At 43.7% G+C, this 19,877-nt stretch overlaps 1 protein-coding gene across 1 annotated transcript; it reads left to right on the top strand.

Moving 5' to 3' along the window:
• The first annotated feature begins 1,927 nt into the window (after positions 1-1,927).
• Positions 1,928-18,275, top strand: LOC138716732 (protein spire homolog 1-like). The gene is made up of 15 exons (XM_069849906.1): positions 1,928-2,008; positions 2,511-2,675; positions 3,391-3,516; positions 3,796-3,861; positions 6,675-6,836; positions 8,948-9,016; positions 9,482-9,599; positions 10,041-10,165; positions 11,451-11,526; positions 12,052-12,203; positions 13,304-13,435; positions 15,309-15,373; positions 16,201-16,228; positions 16,605-16,747; positions 17,899-18,275. Exons 1-15 carry the CDS (start codon positions 1,928-1,930, stop codon positions 18,068-18,070), a joined length of 1,680 nt encoding a protein of 559 aa, XP_069706007.1. The 3' UTR covers positions 18,071-18,275.
• Positions 18,276-19,877: the final 1,602 nt, after the last annotated feature.

Below are 19,877 nucleotides of genomic sequence, written 5' to 3'. Positions count from 1 at the left end.
GAAGAGACCAACACTCACCTCGCTACCCCCTCCTTTCAGGCAGTTGTAGGTAGTGATATGATCTCCCCTCAGTCTCCTTTTCTCCAGACTAAACAACCCCAGCTCTCTCAGCTCCTCCTCATAAGACTTGTTCTCCAGCCCCTTCACCAGCTCTGTTGCTCTTCTCTGGACACGCTCCAGCACTTCAATGTCCTTCTTTTAGTGAGGGGCCCAGAACTGAAAACAGAATTCGAGATGTGACCTTGCCCCTGAGCTCAGGGGTAGACTCACTTCCCTGGTCCTGCTGGCCACACTGTTTCTAATACGAGCCAGCATGCCATTGCCACACTCCAGCACCTCACTGTCTTTCTTATACTGAGGGTCCCAAAACGGAACAGAGTATTTGAGGTGCGGCCTCACCTGTGCCGAGCACAGGAGCAAAATCACTTCCCTGGTCCTGCTGGCCACACCATTTCTGATACAAGCCAGGATGCTGCTGGCCTTCTTGGCCACCTAGGCATGCTGCTGGCTTGTGCTCAGCTGGCTGTTGACCATCACCTCCATGTTCTTTTCTGTCAGGCAGCTTTTCAGCCACTCTTCCCCAAGCCTGTAGTGTTGCATTAATTAATTAATTTCCATTAGTATATTTTTTAGAAACAATGGAGTTAAACTGAGCACGAATTTTGTAGTCTATAACCTCTTTAGATCTTCTCTTGTAGTATACGTTCCATTTTCTTTCAAGGAGTTTCATACAAATACAGATTAAAGTGGTGTCCCTTTTAAAAAGAGCAAAATTGGCATTACTCATCGCACCTGTAGGGAGAAGAGGCGTGAGAGCAAACCAGGAGGTGGAACTGATAAAAGGCTGCTAGGAGCACTTGCCTGGTCTGGGCAGAGGGGGTGTTAATTTTCTTAGGCTGAGTGTAGAGGTGAGAGGCAAAAGTTAAGAAATGGAGTCTTTACAGTGTAAGCAGAGGACCACAAAGGTTTCTCTAGCTGAGATTCTGAGGTGTTTTGAACATCCTATAAGCGAGGAGCAAGCCTGGGCTATCTGCTTTCAGTGTTGCCGTAAAATGGAGCAGTTGGCTCAGGGGCTGTGCCCACAACTCCATTCTGTTTTCATAAAAGGTTTTGGAAGCATCTTTATTCATGCTGATGGCACTGTTTCCTTCAAGGTGTTCCACAAGTCTGGTAAGATTGTAGGTAGTTGTGGATCTGAGGGCTGTTCCTATTATAAGGTGTAATGTGGAGACTAAGTGGAGGAACATTTTTTTCCCGCTGTGGTTTTTTTCTCTTCTCTCTCTGTATGTTGTCTTGGGGCTATTCTGCTGCCTATACTTCATTTCAAAGAACTGTAAATGAGTGATAATAAAGATGCATGGCATAATTTTTCTAATGGCTCTCTAGTGAGTCTTTTGGTTCAAGGGAACAGCTGGGATGAAAGCTTGTTACCACTTAATGATATTTGAAATAAGTAGTCTGAGGATTTATTGTATGTCATGCTGCTCATCTCCCAACGTATGGTTCCTTTGTTAAAGTAACTCTTGCAACATATCTGTGATTGACAGTTTCCTTTTTCTGTCACTATGTGTAGCCAGCTAGCGGCAACAAGCTTTGTCTTGTGCACCACTTGGTTGCACTGCTGCAGAGATCAATGCTAGGCTGAGTCTTCAGGGACAAGAGCGGGCAATAAAGAATGAAGACAAAGATCTAGTGTCTTCCTTGTGGTTAGGCACCTATTAGCAAACAAAAAAAAAGTACCCAGCAGCAGTTAGTTTAGGGCTAATGCTCCCAATAAGAAGAGTATCTTGTGTTGCTTTTATTGTCCCTAAATACAGGCCTACTTTCACCAGGTGGGACTGACCTTAGTTGGAGGGGTTTACTTCCTCATTACCAAGAATTCTTCCTGTTTCTCTGTCTTGACAGGGATTGTAAGAGCTGTTTACAAATGCCTGTGCAGTTACTTTTCTCTCCATCCCCTCTATTTTCCCTTTCAGATGCTGGTGGTATTGAGCAGTCAGAGGATAAGGTAAGCATGCCTTCGCTTTCATATGTGTGCCGATATAATATAGCTGTAGTAGGTGGCTAGCTCAGGATAAGTAGATGTCTTTGGAAACTATCAGGGTGATTAAATTTTTTTCTTCTCTGTGAGAGTGACTCTGTCCCCTGCAATCTGGAAAATTAAACAAAATGCTAGGACTGAACTCCAGTAAGACAATGGGACTGGGAAACAATGTGCAGAGATGCTGCCTACTGTGGAATAGCCCACAGTCTTTTTGTCACAGATATCTGGCGCCTCACAGATAACTAAGAGGTGCCAGATAAAGCATTTATAAATCTTAAACCACCTTGTTTAGGGAGTATCTCAGGCTATGTGATGAGCATTTAACTGCCTTTTGGGCCCTTCTCATCCCAAGAGATGTGCTAAGCCCCGAGGGGCAGTGGAGGGTGAGTGCATGGCTGGGCAGCAAGAGCTGTGAAGTCCTCCACAATGCTTTGTGCTGCACTGCTTGCTTGGTCTCTGTCTGCAGCTGCTGGAGCACTTGGGACTGGTGATCTATGAAGCCCTGGACTGGGGAATCAACAGCCAAGTGGAGCGAGAACTGAGTGAGCCTTTGGAGAGGCTGCTGTGCTTCATGTTGAAACTGGATGATGAGGCAATGAAACCAGCAGTTACCCTGCAGGATGTTATCAAGGTTTTCTTTTTCTTCCCACTTAGTAAATACAGCAGCTTCAGAGGGGCTGGTGGAACAATGCAGTTAACCAAGGGGAGAAGCTTCTGGGAAAAAGCTGGGTAGCTTGTTGGAGGGCATAGAGGGAAAAGGCAAAACTATCTTAGGTGCATGCAACTGCCTGTGGGAAAGAATTGAGAAGGAGGGATGAGAATGGCTTTCACACAGCTGTATCTGTGAAGTCCTTCTGTACATAGTCTCCAAATTGGATATCTAGAAGAGTATTGATATTGAAAAAAGTCACTTGTCCATAGTATTCATTTTCTGTGGAAGCTGGGATTTGAATATCTCGAGTCAAACATATTTTACTCTCAACCATAATTTAAAGGTATGAGAAACTTCCCATTCCTTAGTTGGATCAGGGGAGGGGGGAAGAACAGGGCAAGTGGTTGTGCTTTGTCTACATTGGAGGCTTCCCATTCCAGGTACTTATTTCAAAGAGCACCTTATGGAGAATGAGATATATAAATTACACAGATTCTTGCGTAGTTGTACATATAAAACTGGACATCTTGCTTCTTTGTTCCTCTTCATCTGCAATAGAGGAAAAAAAATAGGAAGGGGCTCTGAGGAAGAGTTTTTAATCATGGACTGAGGAAACCAAATCTTGCTTTATTCTATCCTACCATTTTTTTTTTCTTATTTCAAGATCTCTCTTAAGTAGCTGCACTTCTTTCAGGCCTGTGAGGAGCACTCGTCCAGGCCTTCTGAGGCTACCAGCCATTATGAAATGACCTGTAGGAATCTGTTTGCTGAATACATAGAACTTCAGGAGATTGTGACCACCATCCAGACCTGCAAAGAGGTATATTTGGGATTAATCCTTAGTTGCTACTCCATCTACCTTAACACATTTACCTAATTCTAAAGTAACCTTCCCATTGCACTAGAAATGGAGAACCTAGCTGAAGGTCTATTTTCACAATGTGAAAGGCTACTGTCTCTGTACCAGATTAGTAATTTATTGTAGGTTTTGAATGTTTGGGGCTTCTAAGGTTTTCAGATTAACATTAATAATTTATACTGGATAGATAGGAAATCACTGAAAAGTGCTAGGTAATGACTTTGTGTGCTTGCTTCTCAGAGACTGAGAAAAATGAGTGTGGAAGACTTAGGGGAAAATCCTCTTCAGAAGAAGGAAAAACACTGGGTAAGGGATATAATTCTTTCATTATGGGAGGGTGTTGGGGTTTTTTCTACCTTGCCTCTCTGAGGCTTTCTATTGACTCTTCAATGAAAAGCAGGGCTTGAACACAAACAAAACTTCTTAGGTTGTTCAAGAGCTTAAGTAGTTAAACTCTTGTCTGTAAAACAAGTTGGAGAGTGAGCTTGAAGTTAAATTATTTCATGTGTTAACCTTGTGGATGTTTATTCTACACAAAGAGTGTCTTTGTGGTTCAACTTAAACCACTTCTAAAAAAGAAGTGGGAGGCAGTCTTTGGAGTAAGTGTCCACAAGTAGTTACTCAGACAATTTCTTCTTGCAAATTAGTCCCAAACTCCAGCTCTTGGCAGGAACTGACACCTGCCAAAAGTAATTAGTTCCTTTCTTGTAGCTGGACTGAAAATTCCCAGAAACCTCTTCTGTTAATGGTGCTACTAGGGTGGACTAGTTCACTTTTACATGGGATCTGTGCTAGTTCAGGGCTAGAGGGGACTGAAGGCCAGTGAAGGAGGGTGATGTTGGAGAGGTAGCTCCTACCCTCTGCTCGCTGCCTTTCTTGTCCTTCTATTCTGCCCTTCCATAGGTCTTGGATTGTGTGTTTGGGGCAGAAAAAGCAACTTATTCTGTTCTTTTCAAGGCCTTACACAGTCAGGGCTCAATCAGAAACAAATAGCTCTTCTGGCTGGAGTTCTGCCCAGCATAAACAAATTCACTGTAGTCTGGAGCCTGTGGAGACAAACGGCAAGCCCCGAGAGACTTGTGGACTCACTCCCTTTGTCTAAATAGCACTTGCTTTGAAGCGTGCTCAAACTATTCGTATGAAAATGTTTGTGAAATGTGTGTTTGGGCACATTCTCAGTTTTGTGATCTATTAAAATAAACTGGCAAGCTATCTCAAACCACAAACTCATCAACTGCTATAGCTCTTTTCTGCAGGGAATATGTGAATAAATACATGGGCTTTGCAGTGTGGCCTGAAGGCCAGTGCATTTGGCTTCTGCTCCTTCAGGAGATGTGAATTCCAAAAGCAGGATCGCTGTTGCAAATCCTCTGCCTCTAGTTTCCAAGTCCCTAAGCAGCAGTTGATTGCATTGCTCTGACAAACTCTTGAATTTAAAGTAACTGGGATGCCAGCTTTACTGGGAACCCACAGGTTAGAGCTGATGCCTTGAGTGGTGCCAAGCAGCCGTTGCTCTCTACAGACCACACTTATACATTGACTGCTATGAAACAGGCCTGGTGTGCAGAGTTGTACAGTTTCAGCAGAGCTTATCTGTATGTATCAGAAGACAATTCTCTCCTTAAATGCTGAGCAGTGACACATTTTAGGAACACAGCTGTCTTTCCCCTCATCTATCGAACTGAATGCAGTGAGTTTGGAGTGTTGTAGCATCTTGTGTTGTATTGTGCAGGTGTGGGAACTTTATATGGAGTTTGACAATGCATGTGATGGCACAAGGAGAGTAATTGCAGTGATCCAGTCAGTAGGGAAAGAAAAGTATGAGTGAGAATGATGCAGCCTGCGTTTAGAAAATGTTTTCAGTGTACAAGTGGCTCTGAAATGGCCAGCTGAAGGCAATTCCTGTCCTGAAACTAATGTGGCAATATCACAGTATAGAAGTCTCTCTTCAAGTCATATCTTTCAGTGAAGTTCTGTCATCGTGTGAAATGCTACTCTAGAAAGTGCAGATGGCTAAGGATAAGGTGTTTCAAAGGTCTCTAATGCTGACCAGTTAGGCCATAGATGTGTGTGTGTTCTCTTATGCAATAAATATAGCCCAGGAGGTACAGCTGGTATATACAGTTCTACTTTTCCAGAGATGAGGTATGACTAGACTAAAGCCATGCTAAAACAATCCAACAAAAAGCCCCTGTCTCTTTGAAGGCAGCCATCAGTCAAAGCCTGCATGAGACACTTCAGATATTATATCAAGATATCTGAAGAGATAAGTTGAGAGAAGATGCTTCATACTGGAAGTGGAAAAGGAAGAGGAGTCTAATTCAGAAGCTTTGTTCTAAGGCAGTTTTCCGAAATGTTTTGCTTCCCTTTCTCTGTTTACAATACAATCACAAGTTCTTACTCAGTTTGCCTTTGGGATTCAGATAAGCTGTTGACTTAGCACTTCCATTATGATGTTGTCTAAACATGCTATAGAGTTGATCTTTTTTTCTTGTCTTTAACTTTTGTTGGGTTATGCTGCATGCCTGAGCATTCTCAGATATTAACACAGGAACAAGATGCGCAGCTCTGAGCTATCAGCTTGTGTCTCTAGGCTGAAACTGCTAATGCACACTGCTGTGCAGTATCTTAAAGTATAAGATCTCTTTCCCCTTGTCTTCCTCTTCTGTTTGTAGGCCCTTGAATCTTTGTTTTTTGAAATTTCAGGGGATTTTAATGGTAGGATTTGGGATATCATTCTCAGTGGTTCCTAGGGTCCAATACTATGAAAAAACTCTGGAACTTGCAGGAAGTAAGATCCAATAAAATGGGGCTTGCTACCTCATAGCAGAAGGTGTGTTTTGAAGTCCGTTCATAATGTTAATGACAAAATTCAGGAATGAACCTAGCAAGCAGTCTCCCAGATCCCTCATTGCAAATGAACTTCTCTAAAGAAAAGCAGTCCTCTGTTCTAGCACTGAGCAGAACAGAGCTTTAGTGAGCTAAAGTGGGTGTTAAGGACACACATCTGTGTTTCTGAATGACTTCAGTTGCCAAATGTGCCCTATTCCACGGAGGGAGGGAATACTGCTCTGTGCATTCTAGCCAGCTGTTGACTGGCCTTCACTGGTTTGTCCCAGGCAGCGCCCTGGCCCAGCCTCGTGCAGGAACTGCAGAATGGTGTGAGGCTGCGCAAGGCCACTGAGCGACCACGCAGTCGTGCACCTCCGAAAGAAATTATTCGTTCTCCCTATGAATTACTTTTGGATGACGTTCGGCACAAGAAGTATACCCTTCGAAAGGTGAGTGACTAGAGTAAATGTACAACTCTGAAGCCACCTGTTCTACCTCAGCTCTAAGCACTGTTTGTTGAGAGCCTGTCTTTCTCAAAGATGTTTCCAAAGCTGGGGGTGTTTGTGTCTCCCTCTCAGCTGCAGCTCAACATTACGTCGCACTGTTTGTCCACCCAAGTGCTTCGTTTCCAGTAACATTTTAATTTTGGGATAGCAACATTTTCATGAAGCTGGATGGTAAGCTTCCCCCCTCTGCGGATCATCTACTGCCTCTCTTAGAGCAATTACTCTGCCTTGCATACAACAGTTTCATGAAAAAGACCCTTGCCTGTCTATGCTTTCAGACTTGGGTGCTTTTGTCCCCTTGTGCCTCTCCAGCATTACTAGATTCCTTGCCTTAACAGATGTTGTAGGATGTTTGCCAGTGCAAAAGCACTTTTGAGTGAGTCCTTTGCTTAGCCTCAGGCACAGGCCTCTAGGCAGTGTACATGAGGTACTTGCAGGAATTTAGTCAGGGTAAAAAGAAATTGAGCCCCTTCTGGGGCGATTGTTGTGCTGATTTGTGTAGTAGGGGCTTCCAGCAATGTGGATGGTTGGTGAAGATGACCAGACACAAAAGTATCTGGAGTGCTTCTTAAGGCTTGTGATGCTGTTCACTTGCTGCAGCTTGAGGTGGGAATGATGAGTAAATCTAAAACACTAGCATAAGACTTTGTGGCATTAACATGCTTGGCAAACAGAAATCTTGGCAGGAGATGAGACACAACTCTGCTTGTAATAGGGATGGATATTATTAAAACTGAAAACTTTACATACCACACCAGACATCAGCCTTAGTTTTCCCTTGTGGGTGCTGCTAGTGTGCAGGGGCTTTTTTTAAAAGCCTCAGCCAAACCACGCACCTCTAAAACCCCAGCTCTTGCATTTCTTGACTGTGGTTCCAGCCTCCAGATAAGGCTATGACATTTCTCTGGAGATATCTTGATTGATATATAAATGAACAGCAGTGAAAAGGAGGCAATACATCATAACCACTTGTGTTCCTTGAAGTGTACTGTATCAATACACTGTGCAGTACAGAACCGTAACTCAAGGTGGCAGGATGAACTGGGTCTTGATTTTATTTTCGTCTTAAAATTAGTTTGTGATCTAGGAGAAGCACAAACGTGTTTGAAGAGCAGCATTCAGAAATGCTAAAAAAAAGCACAGACTGTTACTGCTCAGGACGTCATGAAGGTTCTTGAACAAGCATTTCCCCATTAAAAGAGGATTTCCCCATCTGCAAAGCTATTTTAAAACTTGCCTACCAAACAGTGGTCTAATTTGCAAATGAATTGAAAGCACAGCTAGCGTGGGAAGCTGTAGTGTTGCTCTACCTGCACTTCTGTGCATTCTAGAATTGTACACACGGGGAAAGTAAATGGTGTAGCCTCAAAGTAAGAATAAGTGAACAAGGCTGCTAAAGACGTGCATGTGCAGTTTGACTTTTTTGTCAGTTCTCCCCCATGCAGCAAGCACAGGACTTGATAAGAGAGACAATCTGCCTCACCGAATACCTGCCCTGCGGTTCTATCTTGCTATTGTTCCTAGTTTATGTAGGGGTTTTAAGCTAGTCTCTGGGACTCTAGCTTAGGCATGCAGCTGCCTGCTGCCACAGTTCCTGTTACAGTCTTGTTAACCTGTTCAATTACTCTTTTCCCTGGAGCTGGGTTCTCACTGACAAAATTGTGATGTGACCATGGTGCTTGTCAGGATTGCTTCTGCTGTGAAAATCTAAGTACAATGTTTTCCAGTGGCTCCTCGGAGCAGTTTGGGAGCTGCTTGGGCTAGAAGGCTCTGTGCTGCTTGTGCTAGAAGGCTCTGTGCTGCTTGTGCAAGCCTGGAAGGTCCATGCAGTGCTTCAGATTGCCTTTAGCTTATCATCCACAAACCTGTCTCTACTACAAGTCCCACATTACTGAACCTTATCACTCCATGCTTCCCAGCTTGGCTTTGTTATGCCTTCTGCACCTCACCCATTCCCAAATCCTGACTTCAGTCATTCGCTGTGCCATTGAATGGGTGGGTGTACCAGCAGTAGAAAAATAACTGTTGCTTAGGCATTATTTCTGCTTTTTCAGGTGATCATCAAGCAAAACCACAAGACCCCAGACACTGATGTAGCTGCTTCCAAACCTCATCTAAAACCTGTAGGTGACTTGTTTTCCCATCATTAGATGCAGCACTAAGATGATTCTAGAGCTGACAGGACAGTTTCTAGGAACATAGAGCTAATGTCTTAGCTACTGGTTTGGATTTGGGAGGTGGACATATAACTGTACTTAATTTTTGGGCAGACCCTCCCACCAAAACATGGAGTTTGGAAAAAGGGTGATGACATCTTCATAGGATAAAGACAATCTATCTCCCTATTTCCTCTGATGCTTCTTCTATTTGGGACATTTTGTGGTCCTGAAAGTACTCCTGGAGTTCTCTGTTTCAAATTTGAGGGTCATTGAAGTATTCTACTATGCAAAGGATTCTCTCGTGCAAGGCCCAGTGCCCTCTTGAGTGAGAGATGCTTGTATAACAGTGCCATTGCTGAAGTAGTTCTGTTACCAGTGCTCTCATTGCTCTGTCCATTGGCTCCTTCTGGTGCTGTGCTTTGCCTGCAGGTGCTGGAGAGGAAGCTGGAAGAGTGTGCTCCACGGGACGAACAGCTCATGGCAGAAATAAAACCACCACAGAAGCTTCAGTCAGCAGCAGCAAGGGGAAATGGGAGTAGGCCCAAAGGTACCTGCTATGAAGTTGATCTATCAAGCATGCATGTGAAGTCAGCATTGAATACAAAATAATGAATGGCCTTTGAAATGAAAGCTCCCTTATCTTTTTTCATAACATATATAATGCAATAGAGGTGGGAATGCAAATTTTGTGTTGCTAGAGGTGTATGGCATAAGATCTGTTCTTTTTTAGAAAATCTGTTTCTGCCTTAACTCAAAAGATGTTTCAGCTTATGCTTTTTTTAGGGATGTTCAAATTTATCCACTAAGTGAGAGAACAGGATTTTGATCATCAGCTGAAAACTACAAGATTATGTAACCGCTGGGAAAAAGTCTAGCCAAACATCAAATTCTAATATGTGGGTATCACATTTATCATTTTCTTGTCACAGCAAAATATCTTCTCTCTCCTGTATGTGTGTGGTTTTTTTCTTGCCCTGCTCCCTGGCAGAAACACTTGTGACGACACATATTGCCTTGAAATCTCCAGGCGATAGTTTCTCAACTCTCCAAGGTGCCAGTACCAAGTTTAGAATTGTCAACACTACAACACAGCAGCTGGGACCAGGAGTTCAGGTAAGGCTTTAAATGAAAGGACTCTGGAGAGGCACAAGTACTTTAGGCATTAGATCTGCACACGCATAGCCTGGAACGTCAGGTTCAAATCCTAGTGTGGGCAATCTTGTCTGTCAAAAGTTCATGAATGTCGTACTATTAGGTTCACTTAAGGCCTTTGCATACCTTATTTCAACATTTCTTTTTCTGCTGTCACTAAGGCCTATAGGACCAAGATCTCTTCTGGTCTTTTAAAGCTAGATCCTGCAAAAGTTTTAATATACGTCAGAGTTTAGTCAATATGGACCAGAACAATTCCCACTGTTACCTCTCAGTAAGACATTTGATGCTAGATGTGTTGATGTATTTGCATTTCACAAAGTATGTCAGCATGTGGAAGGAAAGCTTCATGATTTATTTTCAGAAGTTCACTTTGGTGAATACCCACTTTTCTGCTTGAGCAATTTTGGGAACACCATTCTTCTCTAAACTGCAATACATAGCCTTTTGGGTTCCTGAACTCCTAGCCTGATCGTGCAAATGTTGTCTCCTTGGTTCTGGGATTCAGTTTGAGCATATTCAGAAACTCTGTGGAACAGAACTTAAGCTCCAATGCATCATGTCTAGCACAGATGCACTGGCATACAAACAGGAATCTGTTTTCTGTAAACAATTCTGTCTGAATTGCAGTTGCTTAATATGAATTAATAAAAGCAGAAAATCTCAGTTATATTTGCACAAGCCTGTGCTGCTTGTAGGAAGGTCCAGCATTTGGGAACCCTGTGGTTGATTTATTACTACTAAACTAGAAGGACCTTCATATGGAGACTACTATAATCAAATTTGTTTTCTGCTTTTCTAGAGAAGCTAGAAACAATACCGATAACAGCATTGGGTTTGAGTTTTAGTGGGGCACAGTCTCTTGAACTGTTCTCCAGAGCTGCTGCATGTGAGCTGCAGCCAAGAAAATGGTTACAATGGAAAACAGGGAGGATTTTGTGAATTTGGTTCCTGAACAAATGACACTGACTAATCTGCATTGGGCTTCAGTGAGAGAGAGCAGATGAGTCTGAAATTTCACTAGCTTGGCTGGAGCTTCCAGCTTGCAAAGGGAATTAACTTGCCATTTCCTCTTGGAATATAAAGTTGCATTGATTTCTCTTTCCATTCTCTATTTGGCTAAGCCTTGAACATTTCTGGTCAGTCCTGGGTATCTTGGGCTGTGTTTAGCAGCAGTTCTTCTGAGGAAGTGGGCCTGGTGTCTCTTCCATGCAACTCAAAGACTACCCTGTCCTATGTTCTACAGGAAACCACTCCCAAGCTGCCTTCCAGCTCCTGCCTTGCTTCAGCCAGATCACCAGTAGCATCCTGCAACAGCACAGGTCAGTGTATGTCTAGCTGCATGTCTAAACCAGGTGATGGTTTACAGTCAGTGGCCTGTTGAGTTCCCAGAGCCTTAGAAAGGGCTCACTGTACACCTTCCCTCTGATTATCCTAAGACACTTCACAGGAGAAGCTGCAACACTAACGAGTCCAGGGAGGTGCCCTTAGAAAACTATTCTTTAGCAGTTGACTGAAGCTTGCATAGCTCCTGCAGCTTCAAAACAATGATAGCACATCCCCAGAGGCCTAACTGGAATTCACAGTAAAAGCTAAATGAAAATTTTGAATGCTCAAGGAGAAAGCGCACCACTCACTTTTTATTAAATTAAATGGTGCTAATGAAGCCTCATCACTGCTTACTGACAAACATAATTACTGTAACCTCTCCTTTTTGTGATCCAAGCTGATGGGGGCTGAGGGAGAGAGGTGTATGCCTTGCTACCTTCAGAAGGCAGCTTTTGGGATGAATACTTAGAAGCTGCCAGCTCGTTTTCTGCACTCTAAAACTCTCTCTTCCTACCCAGGTCTTGCTTCAAATTGCACGTGTCCTCCCATGAGTGCACCCACACTAGGAGATGTTACACCTAATGGTTTCCTGAATGCTGGCCAACAGCAGCTGCCTCCATGCAGAGCAAGGTCCAAGTCTTTAGAGCCAGGCCTTCAAAACGAGGAACTTGTAAGTCTGGTCTGATACATCTGTACCAGAGCTTGCACCTTGATCCTTGTGCAAGAGGGAAGCGTGTTCTGTGGGTTTTATCTTAGGCCATATTGTACATGTTGGGATATAATTGTCTCTTTGGAGACAGTTTGAGAAGACTGGATGCTGTAGTGACCTTGTGGAGGCTTCACAGTTTAATATGAAAGTTATTCCTCATACAAGAGGAGAAAAATACCACTGCATTACTTGAAAATATCACTCAAGGCTTTCTCAAGCAGACTGTGGCCTGCAGTGGGACTGTCCTTTCTTCATCTCCCCTCATTCTTCCTGGATTCTGATACTTTCACAAACATCCTTTAAGCTGCTGTAAAGGGAACAAGTGATTGACAAGATGTAGATACCACAGCATCACTGTCTTTTAATTGCAGGCAATACTGAAGTCATCAGGTTCTGAATGGCTGTAGGAGCAGTGCTGAATTTTCTGCCCTTCTGTGCAAGCTTCTGAATCTTGGCCTCTCCCTGTTCTGCTGTGACAATGTGTGCTTTGCCTTTGCTTCCTTTCCTTCTGCACCTCTCTCTGCCCCACCCATGGCAAGGCTCCAAACTAACCAAACCTCCGTGACCTCTCTGTTCAGCAGTGTGGTGGGGGATGCAGGCAAGTTAGGCTCCCCACTTGGCATAAAAACACGATTGTCTCTCTTGGTCGACCACCAGACTATTGCTGGCACTTGAATGGGGCCAGTGCGTCTTTAGAAAGAGAAGTAAGAGTGTGTCATAGGATGGGCCACTGTTCCATCTGTGCTGGGGTCTGTACCAAAGAATAGAATTCACCAGAGACTGGCTCTGGAGATGGTACTAACTACTGTGGTGATCAAGGGCCCTGCTTCTCTAACGAGGTGTGGGGAAGCTGCTTGAAAACTATAGCAATGACTAAGAGGCTTGCAATAGTTTCTCTGCTGGTATGATAAAGAGTCAACTGATGCTTCTCATCACAAGCAAAACTCAGGTTTGGGGACAAGTACTCCTGAGACTTTTGAGACCCGGTTGTGAGGATGAAATATCCCTAAATATCTGCTTCCTTCAGCTTTCTTTGACACGTAACTTCTGTCTTTTGATAGGACTGTCCCTTTCCTAACAAGTGGCCTTCACCAACCATCGCTGAGCTGATTGGAACCAGATATGCAATGATGGTGCTGGAAGGGCAAGGCTTCTTCCAAGGAATTAGTGATGTTGTCTTCTCAAGAGCAAAGGTATGGTTACTCTCCTCTTTGTGTTGTCTTTGCCTTTTCAACAGCTGACTAGCTTCATGGCCCTCAGCGCTGAACTGCTGAGGTGCTCTCAGCCTTAACTTATCCTATTCGTATAGCTGACCCGAGTTTGGTCCTAGACTGTAAAAAAAACTTCTAATGCTTGTGCAGTGAAGGCTTCTTATCAAGCGTAAGTTGCCTAGAAAACAACAGTCTTTGACTGATAGTTCTTGTCTGTTGTTTCCACACTGGAAAGCTGCCCAACGGAAAAGGACTTGGAGGTGCTGGGGAACACCTGGTTAAACAGGTGGCAGCAGTGTGCCAAGGTGGCCAAGAAGGCCAACAGTGTCCTGGCTTGCATCAGAAATGGTGTGGTTAGCAGGAGTAGGGAAGTGCTTGTGCCCCTGTACTTGGTGATGGTACCTCAAATACTGTATTGTTTTGGGCCCCTTGGTACAAGCAAGACACTGGGGTGCTGGAGTGTGTCCAGAGAAGGGCGGTAAAGCTGGTGAAGGGGCTGGAGCACAAGTCTTACAAGGAGCAGCTGAGGGAAGTGGGGCTTTTTGTATGAAGAAGAGGAGGCTGAGGGGAGACCTTATCACTTATCACTCACTACAACTACTTGAAAAGAGGTTGTAGTGAAGTGGGTGTTGGTCTCCGCCCAAGCGACAGATAAGAGGAAATGGCCTCAAGTCATGCCAGGCGAGGTTTAGACTAGATATTGGGAAAAACTTATTTACTGAAAGAGTGATGAAGCATTGCAACAGGCTGCCCAGAGAAATAGTGGAGCCACCATGCTGATGGTTTGACTGGATGATCTTAGAGGCCTTTTCTAACCTTAATGATTCTATGACTGCCATGACTGTTGGCCAGCTTTGAAATCACAAAGCAAGGAATTAGGATTTGATGCTGCTAAACAGTGAAACAAAGGCTTTTAATTTGGGCTCCCACATCTGAGTTGTGCTAACTCAAACCACCTTGCTGAGTGGATGCAAAGGTCGGGAAGATGAGGGGGACAGGACCTGCAGCACAGGGCTGTTGGCTCTGCTCAACTGATGGCTTATTCACTAAGTCTCCTTTAGAAGGGCTCTTGCAACCAGCCCATTTAGAGCAAATGACAGGAGTACAAGCCCTTTGCAACACAGATGTGAGGAAGTCTGTGCTGCTTGGCTTAAGGGTCAGCTTCTTGCCCTTGCTTATTTAGCAGTACAGACAGAGCATCTGTCTGATGCTCCTGAGACTGAATTCTTGTTTTCTTCTCACCTTACTAACGCTGCTTTAACTTGCCTGCTTTCTGCCTGTTGCAAAATGGCATTCTTATCCCCTTTGTGTTCTTGCTACTCAAGTTTTTTTAGCTTTCACAAGCTCTAGTTCTCAAGATAATATCACTTCTGACTGCCAGCTGTGTATGAATGTGTTCTTTTTTATAAAGTTCAAGTGACTCATCAGCTTCCTTATGACTCACATTTTGCTTCAGGATTGGATTCAATTTTGCCCTGACTTAATCTCTCTGGGATTGCTGCAGTCTACCTCAAAGAATGTCTCTCTTCTTCTCTCTCTCTTAACTAGCTACTGTTACACTCTTGCACAATATAGCTATTGTTTGCTCAAGAGTCTTTTTTTAAACTCCTGTTGTCTGGCAGCTGCCTCAAACCTCTGCATCATAGAAACACTGGCCTGCAAGTAGGACTTCTTTTTGCCTTTTTAGCTTTTATTTCCTGTGTCTTTGCTATCCTTTATTGGACCTCTGTTATTGTAATGTGGATCTAAAGCCTTTAGAAGGCTGGTTTATGTGCTTGATCTTTGGCAGGCAGTGGATACTGTTGGTACAAAGATATCTCCCATTGGCATTCACAAGTAACTTTCTTTTCCACAGATCTGTTTCAGCTGCCATAAGCAGATGTTTCTTAAGTGGCCTTACAGCTGTTACCTCTGCAGCAGGTGAGCTGGTACAAAAGGACTGAATGTGGAGGGAGGAAAGAGGAAAAGAGTAGTACTGACAATAGTATTCAAACAGTTGCAGTACTGGATAGGGACAGGTTGCTGAGCACTTCAGTTTTGCCCTGCTGTGCAAGCGAGGCTGAAGTGTCTACAGCTGCAGAGGATGTGGAAAAAGCTTGCCTCTGAAGTGGTATCTCAATTTTAACTCCTAGTATTAAGCTAGCACTAACAAAATTTACTGTGCAAGTATTAGGTTCAATTTCTCTGAGGTTACTCTGCATTTTGCTGTAAAGGTCAGATTTAACTTTAGCGAAGGGCTTGAGAAGGTTCTAGGAGAAGGCTCCTCACCAGAATCTTCTGCTGAGAACTGGAAAGGTGAACTCCAGATCCTGTGACTGGGAGTGGAGTTGGACTTACTTGTGTATACTTACTTGTCAGAGGTTTTCTGCTCATGGGAGAGGAAAAGAGGAACTTCAGGCTACTTAAATCTATTTGAAGCAGTGGTGAAGCGCTAAACTGAATACAAGCAACAAGTAAACAACCACTAGGAACTTGGAGATTGTCTGATGGTAGTGCTGGGTGAAAAGTAATGGCCGTTTTTAGATAAAGCCTTCAAGCTATGGAGGCTGATGCATTTCAGATGATCTAAATTAGCATAGGAGGGCTAGCAAACTGAACAGGGGATTTCTAAGCTTGCTAACTTTGCCATTAAGTGGTTACGGCTCAATCACAAATTAAGACCTACTTGGGAAAGTCACTGTTAGTTGCAATATTCGTATCTGCTGATCTTTATTCAAATGATAATGCTGAGAACCTTTTTTTCTTAGCATTGTCTGCTGTGACTGCTGCATCAAGGCAAGTCTAGTCTTTACAAAAGCATATATGGTTTTCTACATTGTCTCTGCATCATAGGAAGCTTTCCTTCACCCCACTGATTCCTCAAATCTACCCTCTCACTTCTTTCTAAGAAAAGAGAGGGAATATTACAAGGTGCAAAAGCAGCCAGGGTGCCACAGGCATGTCTCGTCATATTCTGCTAAAACAGTTCTGGTTCCTCTTTCTTTCATTCTGTGTAAAGTGGTTGGGATTACTCTATGCAAGGGTCAGGAAGTTCACTGGATTAAGGTCTATCTCCTAAGTGCACCAATAAATCAATTGCATGCCAAATAATTTTCCTGCTAAGGAGGATTTGTTTTTGTGAAAACTCAAGTGACTTGTGTTGTGATTCTAGGTGTCCATGCCTTTCAGAACGTCTGTACATCTCCCACTTCACTTCTTAAAACTTTTAAGACTCTCCAGAGAGGAGGACCCAGCTATTCAAGAGCAGATGATCTCGAAACTGCTACATGAGATAGAACACTGGGAATGTTTTGGGTAAGCTGGGATAGAGATGTTATGTTTTTACCTTGAAAAAAGTTATCAGTTGCTTGTATATGTAAGTTTACAAACATGTAGACAATGCAGTATATAGTATTATGCTGGTCAGCTGAATGGGTTATGCTGAATGACTGGTTTAGCTACTGGCCTCACTAGTCTACAGTTCTCTGGAGGTATTATGGATTTTAGATGACCAAAAGGGAGGATGTGTATGTGTGTGTACCTGAAATCCATTTTTCTTTTTAGCTACTAGGTTTTTCACACTGTTTCAGAAGTGTCCATATTTGTCCAGGCATAGGAAGCTGTTGCAAGAAACAGTCAATATATGAGACTTTCCAGACCCTGTTATAGTCTATCCCCTATGGTGTCTGCCACTGCAACCCAGGAGTAGCCCCTTTATACTTAAAAATATTGTATGCTAATGGTCTCAGGTATAACTGACTGAAGAGTAGGTTTCTCAATCCCTCTACACATGTAGAAACACCCTTTCCTTTTTGTCCCCAGAAAGGGAACTGTTTCAAAAAGCGTTCTGCATGGAAAAGACAGACCTTGTGGGTGTAAATGTGATATCTAGGACTGGAAACATAGATTATCTGTTCTCTTCTTTCCAAATCAGTTATATGTTACACTGGGACAACAGTTACCTTTTCTCTCTGAAACCATTCTTTAGTGCAGCCAAAATAGTCACACCAGTTTCTGGTTCAAAGGCTCGTACTTCAGTTGCCAAAAATCAGGGGTAGCATTTGCTACGGAACTTAACTGTGTCAAGCAGTAGTTTGATCTGTCTCATAACGCAGGTGCTGCGGAAGAAGTCTGAGCTGACTGCATTTCTGCTGTACTTCAGAATAACAACCCACCCAATCCTACAGCGTAAGGGTGTGGCTATAGCCTTGAATCATCCACAGATATCCATTAGCCCTTTGGCTGACACTGTCCATAGAAAGAAGATGTCAGTAAATGAAACTGTTCTGGTGCTTCGTAGCTTTCCTAAGTGGAGCTGACTGCTCTGTTGAAATCATGTGTTTAGCTAAATCCCTAAGCAGTGTTTGATCATGCATCTGGGAAGGGTGGAAGACCAGTCTACCCTCTAATAGAAACCTGAATCAGCTTTGCTCCCCTGCTTTTTTTTTTCCCTTCTCCCACTCCAGTGTACCTGTTACTTTGGAACCTCGTTGCCTAGCACAGCCTCTGTGCTGTTACGCAGGGACCATGGCAGACTGGCAGACTGTAGACGTCTGTATGCAGTGTGAGCAGTATCTGTTGAACGTGGCTTCCAGTCAACAGCAGAGCATCCATCTCAGGAGAATTTCCTGGCCTTGAACCAAACGAACGACTCTGCCATACATTTCTCCTGTCACTTGTTCTGTACCTGAAGTAAATGAAACAGCTTTATGCACCTACTGACATAAAGGCCTGAATGGAGGACCTCCCTGCTGGTTAGTATTTGTATTGTGTAGTATTGTAAAGCATTGCAGCTTTTAGAACTGTTTTAATTCTTTTCCTGTGTGTCTTTGGGGAAAATAAATGTTGAAGCACTATTATGCCTCTAGCATTTCCTCCTTTGCACCTGCAGTTGTGTTCTGTAGTTTGCATTCAGTGCTGAGCAGACCTTGCCCTATGTAACAAGTATAGGGAAGCTTTTAACCTAAACATGTATTCCTGAGAGGCTTGGAAAGTGGAGCTCTTAGTTATGTAACTGCCTCACCATGCATTTTGCAAACACTTTTTCCTGAGAGCTCACTAAAAAGCACTTAAACTTTCTGCTCTCATTCACATAATGCTGTAGAGATGGCTGTCGAGCAGCATACATAGTCTGCTTGATTAGGAAGCTAGCTCTTGGTTTGTTTTTTTGTCTGTGCTTTGCCTTTGCCTTTGGAATGCTCTGGTGCTTGTCAGTGAAGTACCTAGTATATCTCGATGCCATCATTGGCTGAGCGGGTGGGTGGTTATTCTGGAGAGATTCTTGCTCTTTGTATTGGCCTAAGCTTTGCCCTAAGCTACTGGATTATTATAACATGTGGCATTCTGGAAAAATAATGTTTTGGTAAATTCTTTGTGTGGTTGAAACACACAAAAAAAACCAAACAAAAAAAAAAAACCCACAAAATGGGATATTTGATAGTGTGTCTGTTTCTCCCCAGGAATTGCCTGTATGCAAAGGGTGTAGGTGCTCTGATGAAGTTCTCCCTGGTGTGTTTTGCAGGGCCTGCATAGACAGTGTTGGAGGCATACAATGGACTTGTAGTTGGAATGAGTCATGATGATGAAAATAATGGGCTGGGAAGGGCCAGTTCTTCTAGATAGTGGAGAAGGCAAGAAAGACATGTTTAAGCTGAGCCCAAAGTCTGCATCCAAACTGCCAGAAGGGTCAATACCTCCAGCTGACTTGTGCTGGCCTAACTCTGCTTCCTCTAAACTGCTTGTCTGCAAGCTGACACCTACTTGCAGGTTTGGGCAAGCTCTGCAAGCAAATGAATGTGGGGAAGCTGGAGCCTGTGCCTCCTTTTTGAGCAAGTTCAAGTGTTCTTTTTCCTTTAGTCAATTAGGAGAGGAGCAGACTGCCTGCCCAGGTCCTCTCCTGCTTGTGCTAATCTGGTGCTGCTGGGAGGCACATCCGTATCAGGCAGGTGGGCTCTTTGCAGGCTTCAGGGAATGGCAGCCAAGCTGCAGCTGCACTTGTTGGCAAGATGGGCACAGCGTGGGGCCGGGAGCATGAAGTGCTCTTGGACTCGTGCTGAGTGAGGAAGTTTTAGATAAAGCAAGAAATGAGCTGAGATCAGCCTGTTTTGATTAATGTGCAAGCCCAAAATTCTTCTCAGAGCCTGAGTGCAGTGGTATGGAGAGAAGGTATGGCACTGAGGTAGAACTCAATTTACCTAGAAAGGAGAGGTGGCTCTAGGTTCTCTTGCATATCCACTGTGGTGCCACAGGGGCTCTTTTTACTGGTTTCCCCTTTTCCTACCTTGTGACCATGAGTGGGATGGGGAAATGCCCTCACTGCAGAACAAACTGGCAAAAGGGCAGGGGAGGTGTGTGGATGATATGGGATTGTCTGACCCTCCCTGCCTGTCCCTGATCTAGTCAGCTGTCAGAAAAGACCCATGTTACCACCAACTCCTCTCCACTC

The sequence above is a fragment of the Phaenicophaeus curvirostris genome, chromosome 1 (assembly GCF_032191515.1).
Source record: "Phaenicophaeus curvirostris isolate KB17595 chromosome 1, BPBGC_Pcur_1.0, whole genome shotgun sequence".
NCBI classification, from domain to species: Eukaryota; Metazoa; Chordata; class Aves; order Cuculiformes; family Cuculidae; genus Phaenicophaeus; species Phaenicophaeus curvirostris.
Note: the sequence above shows the minus strand (reverse complement) of the source record. Positions and strands in the feature narration are given on the sequence as shown.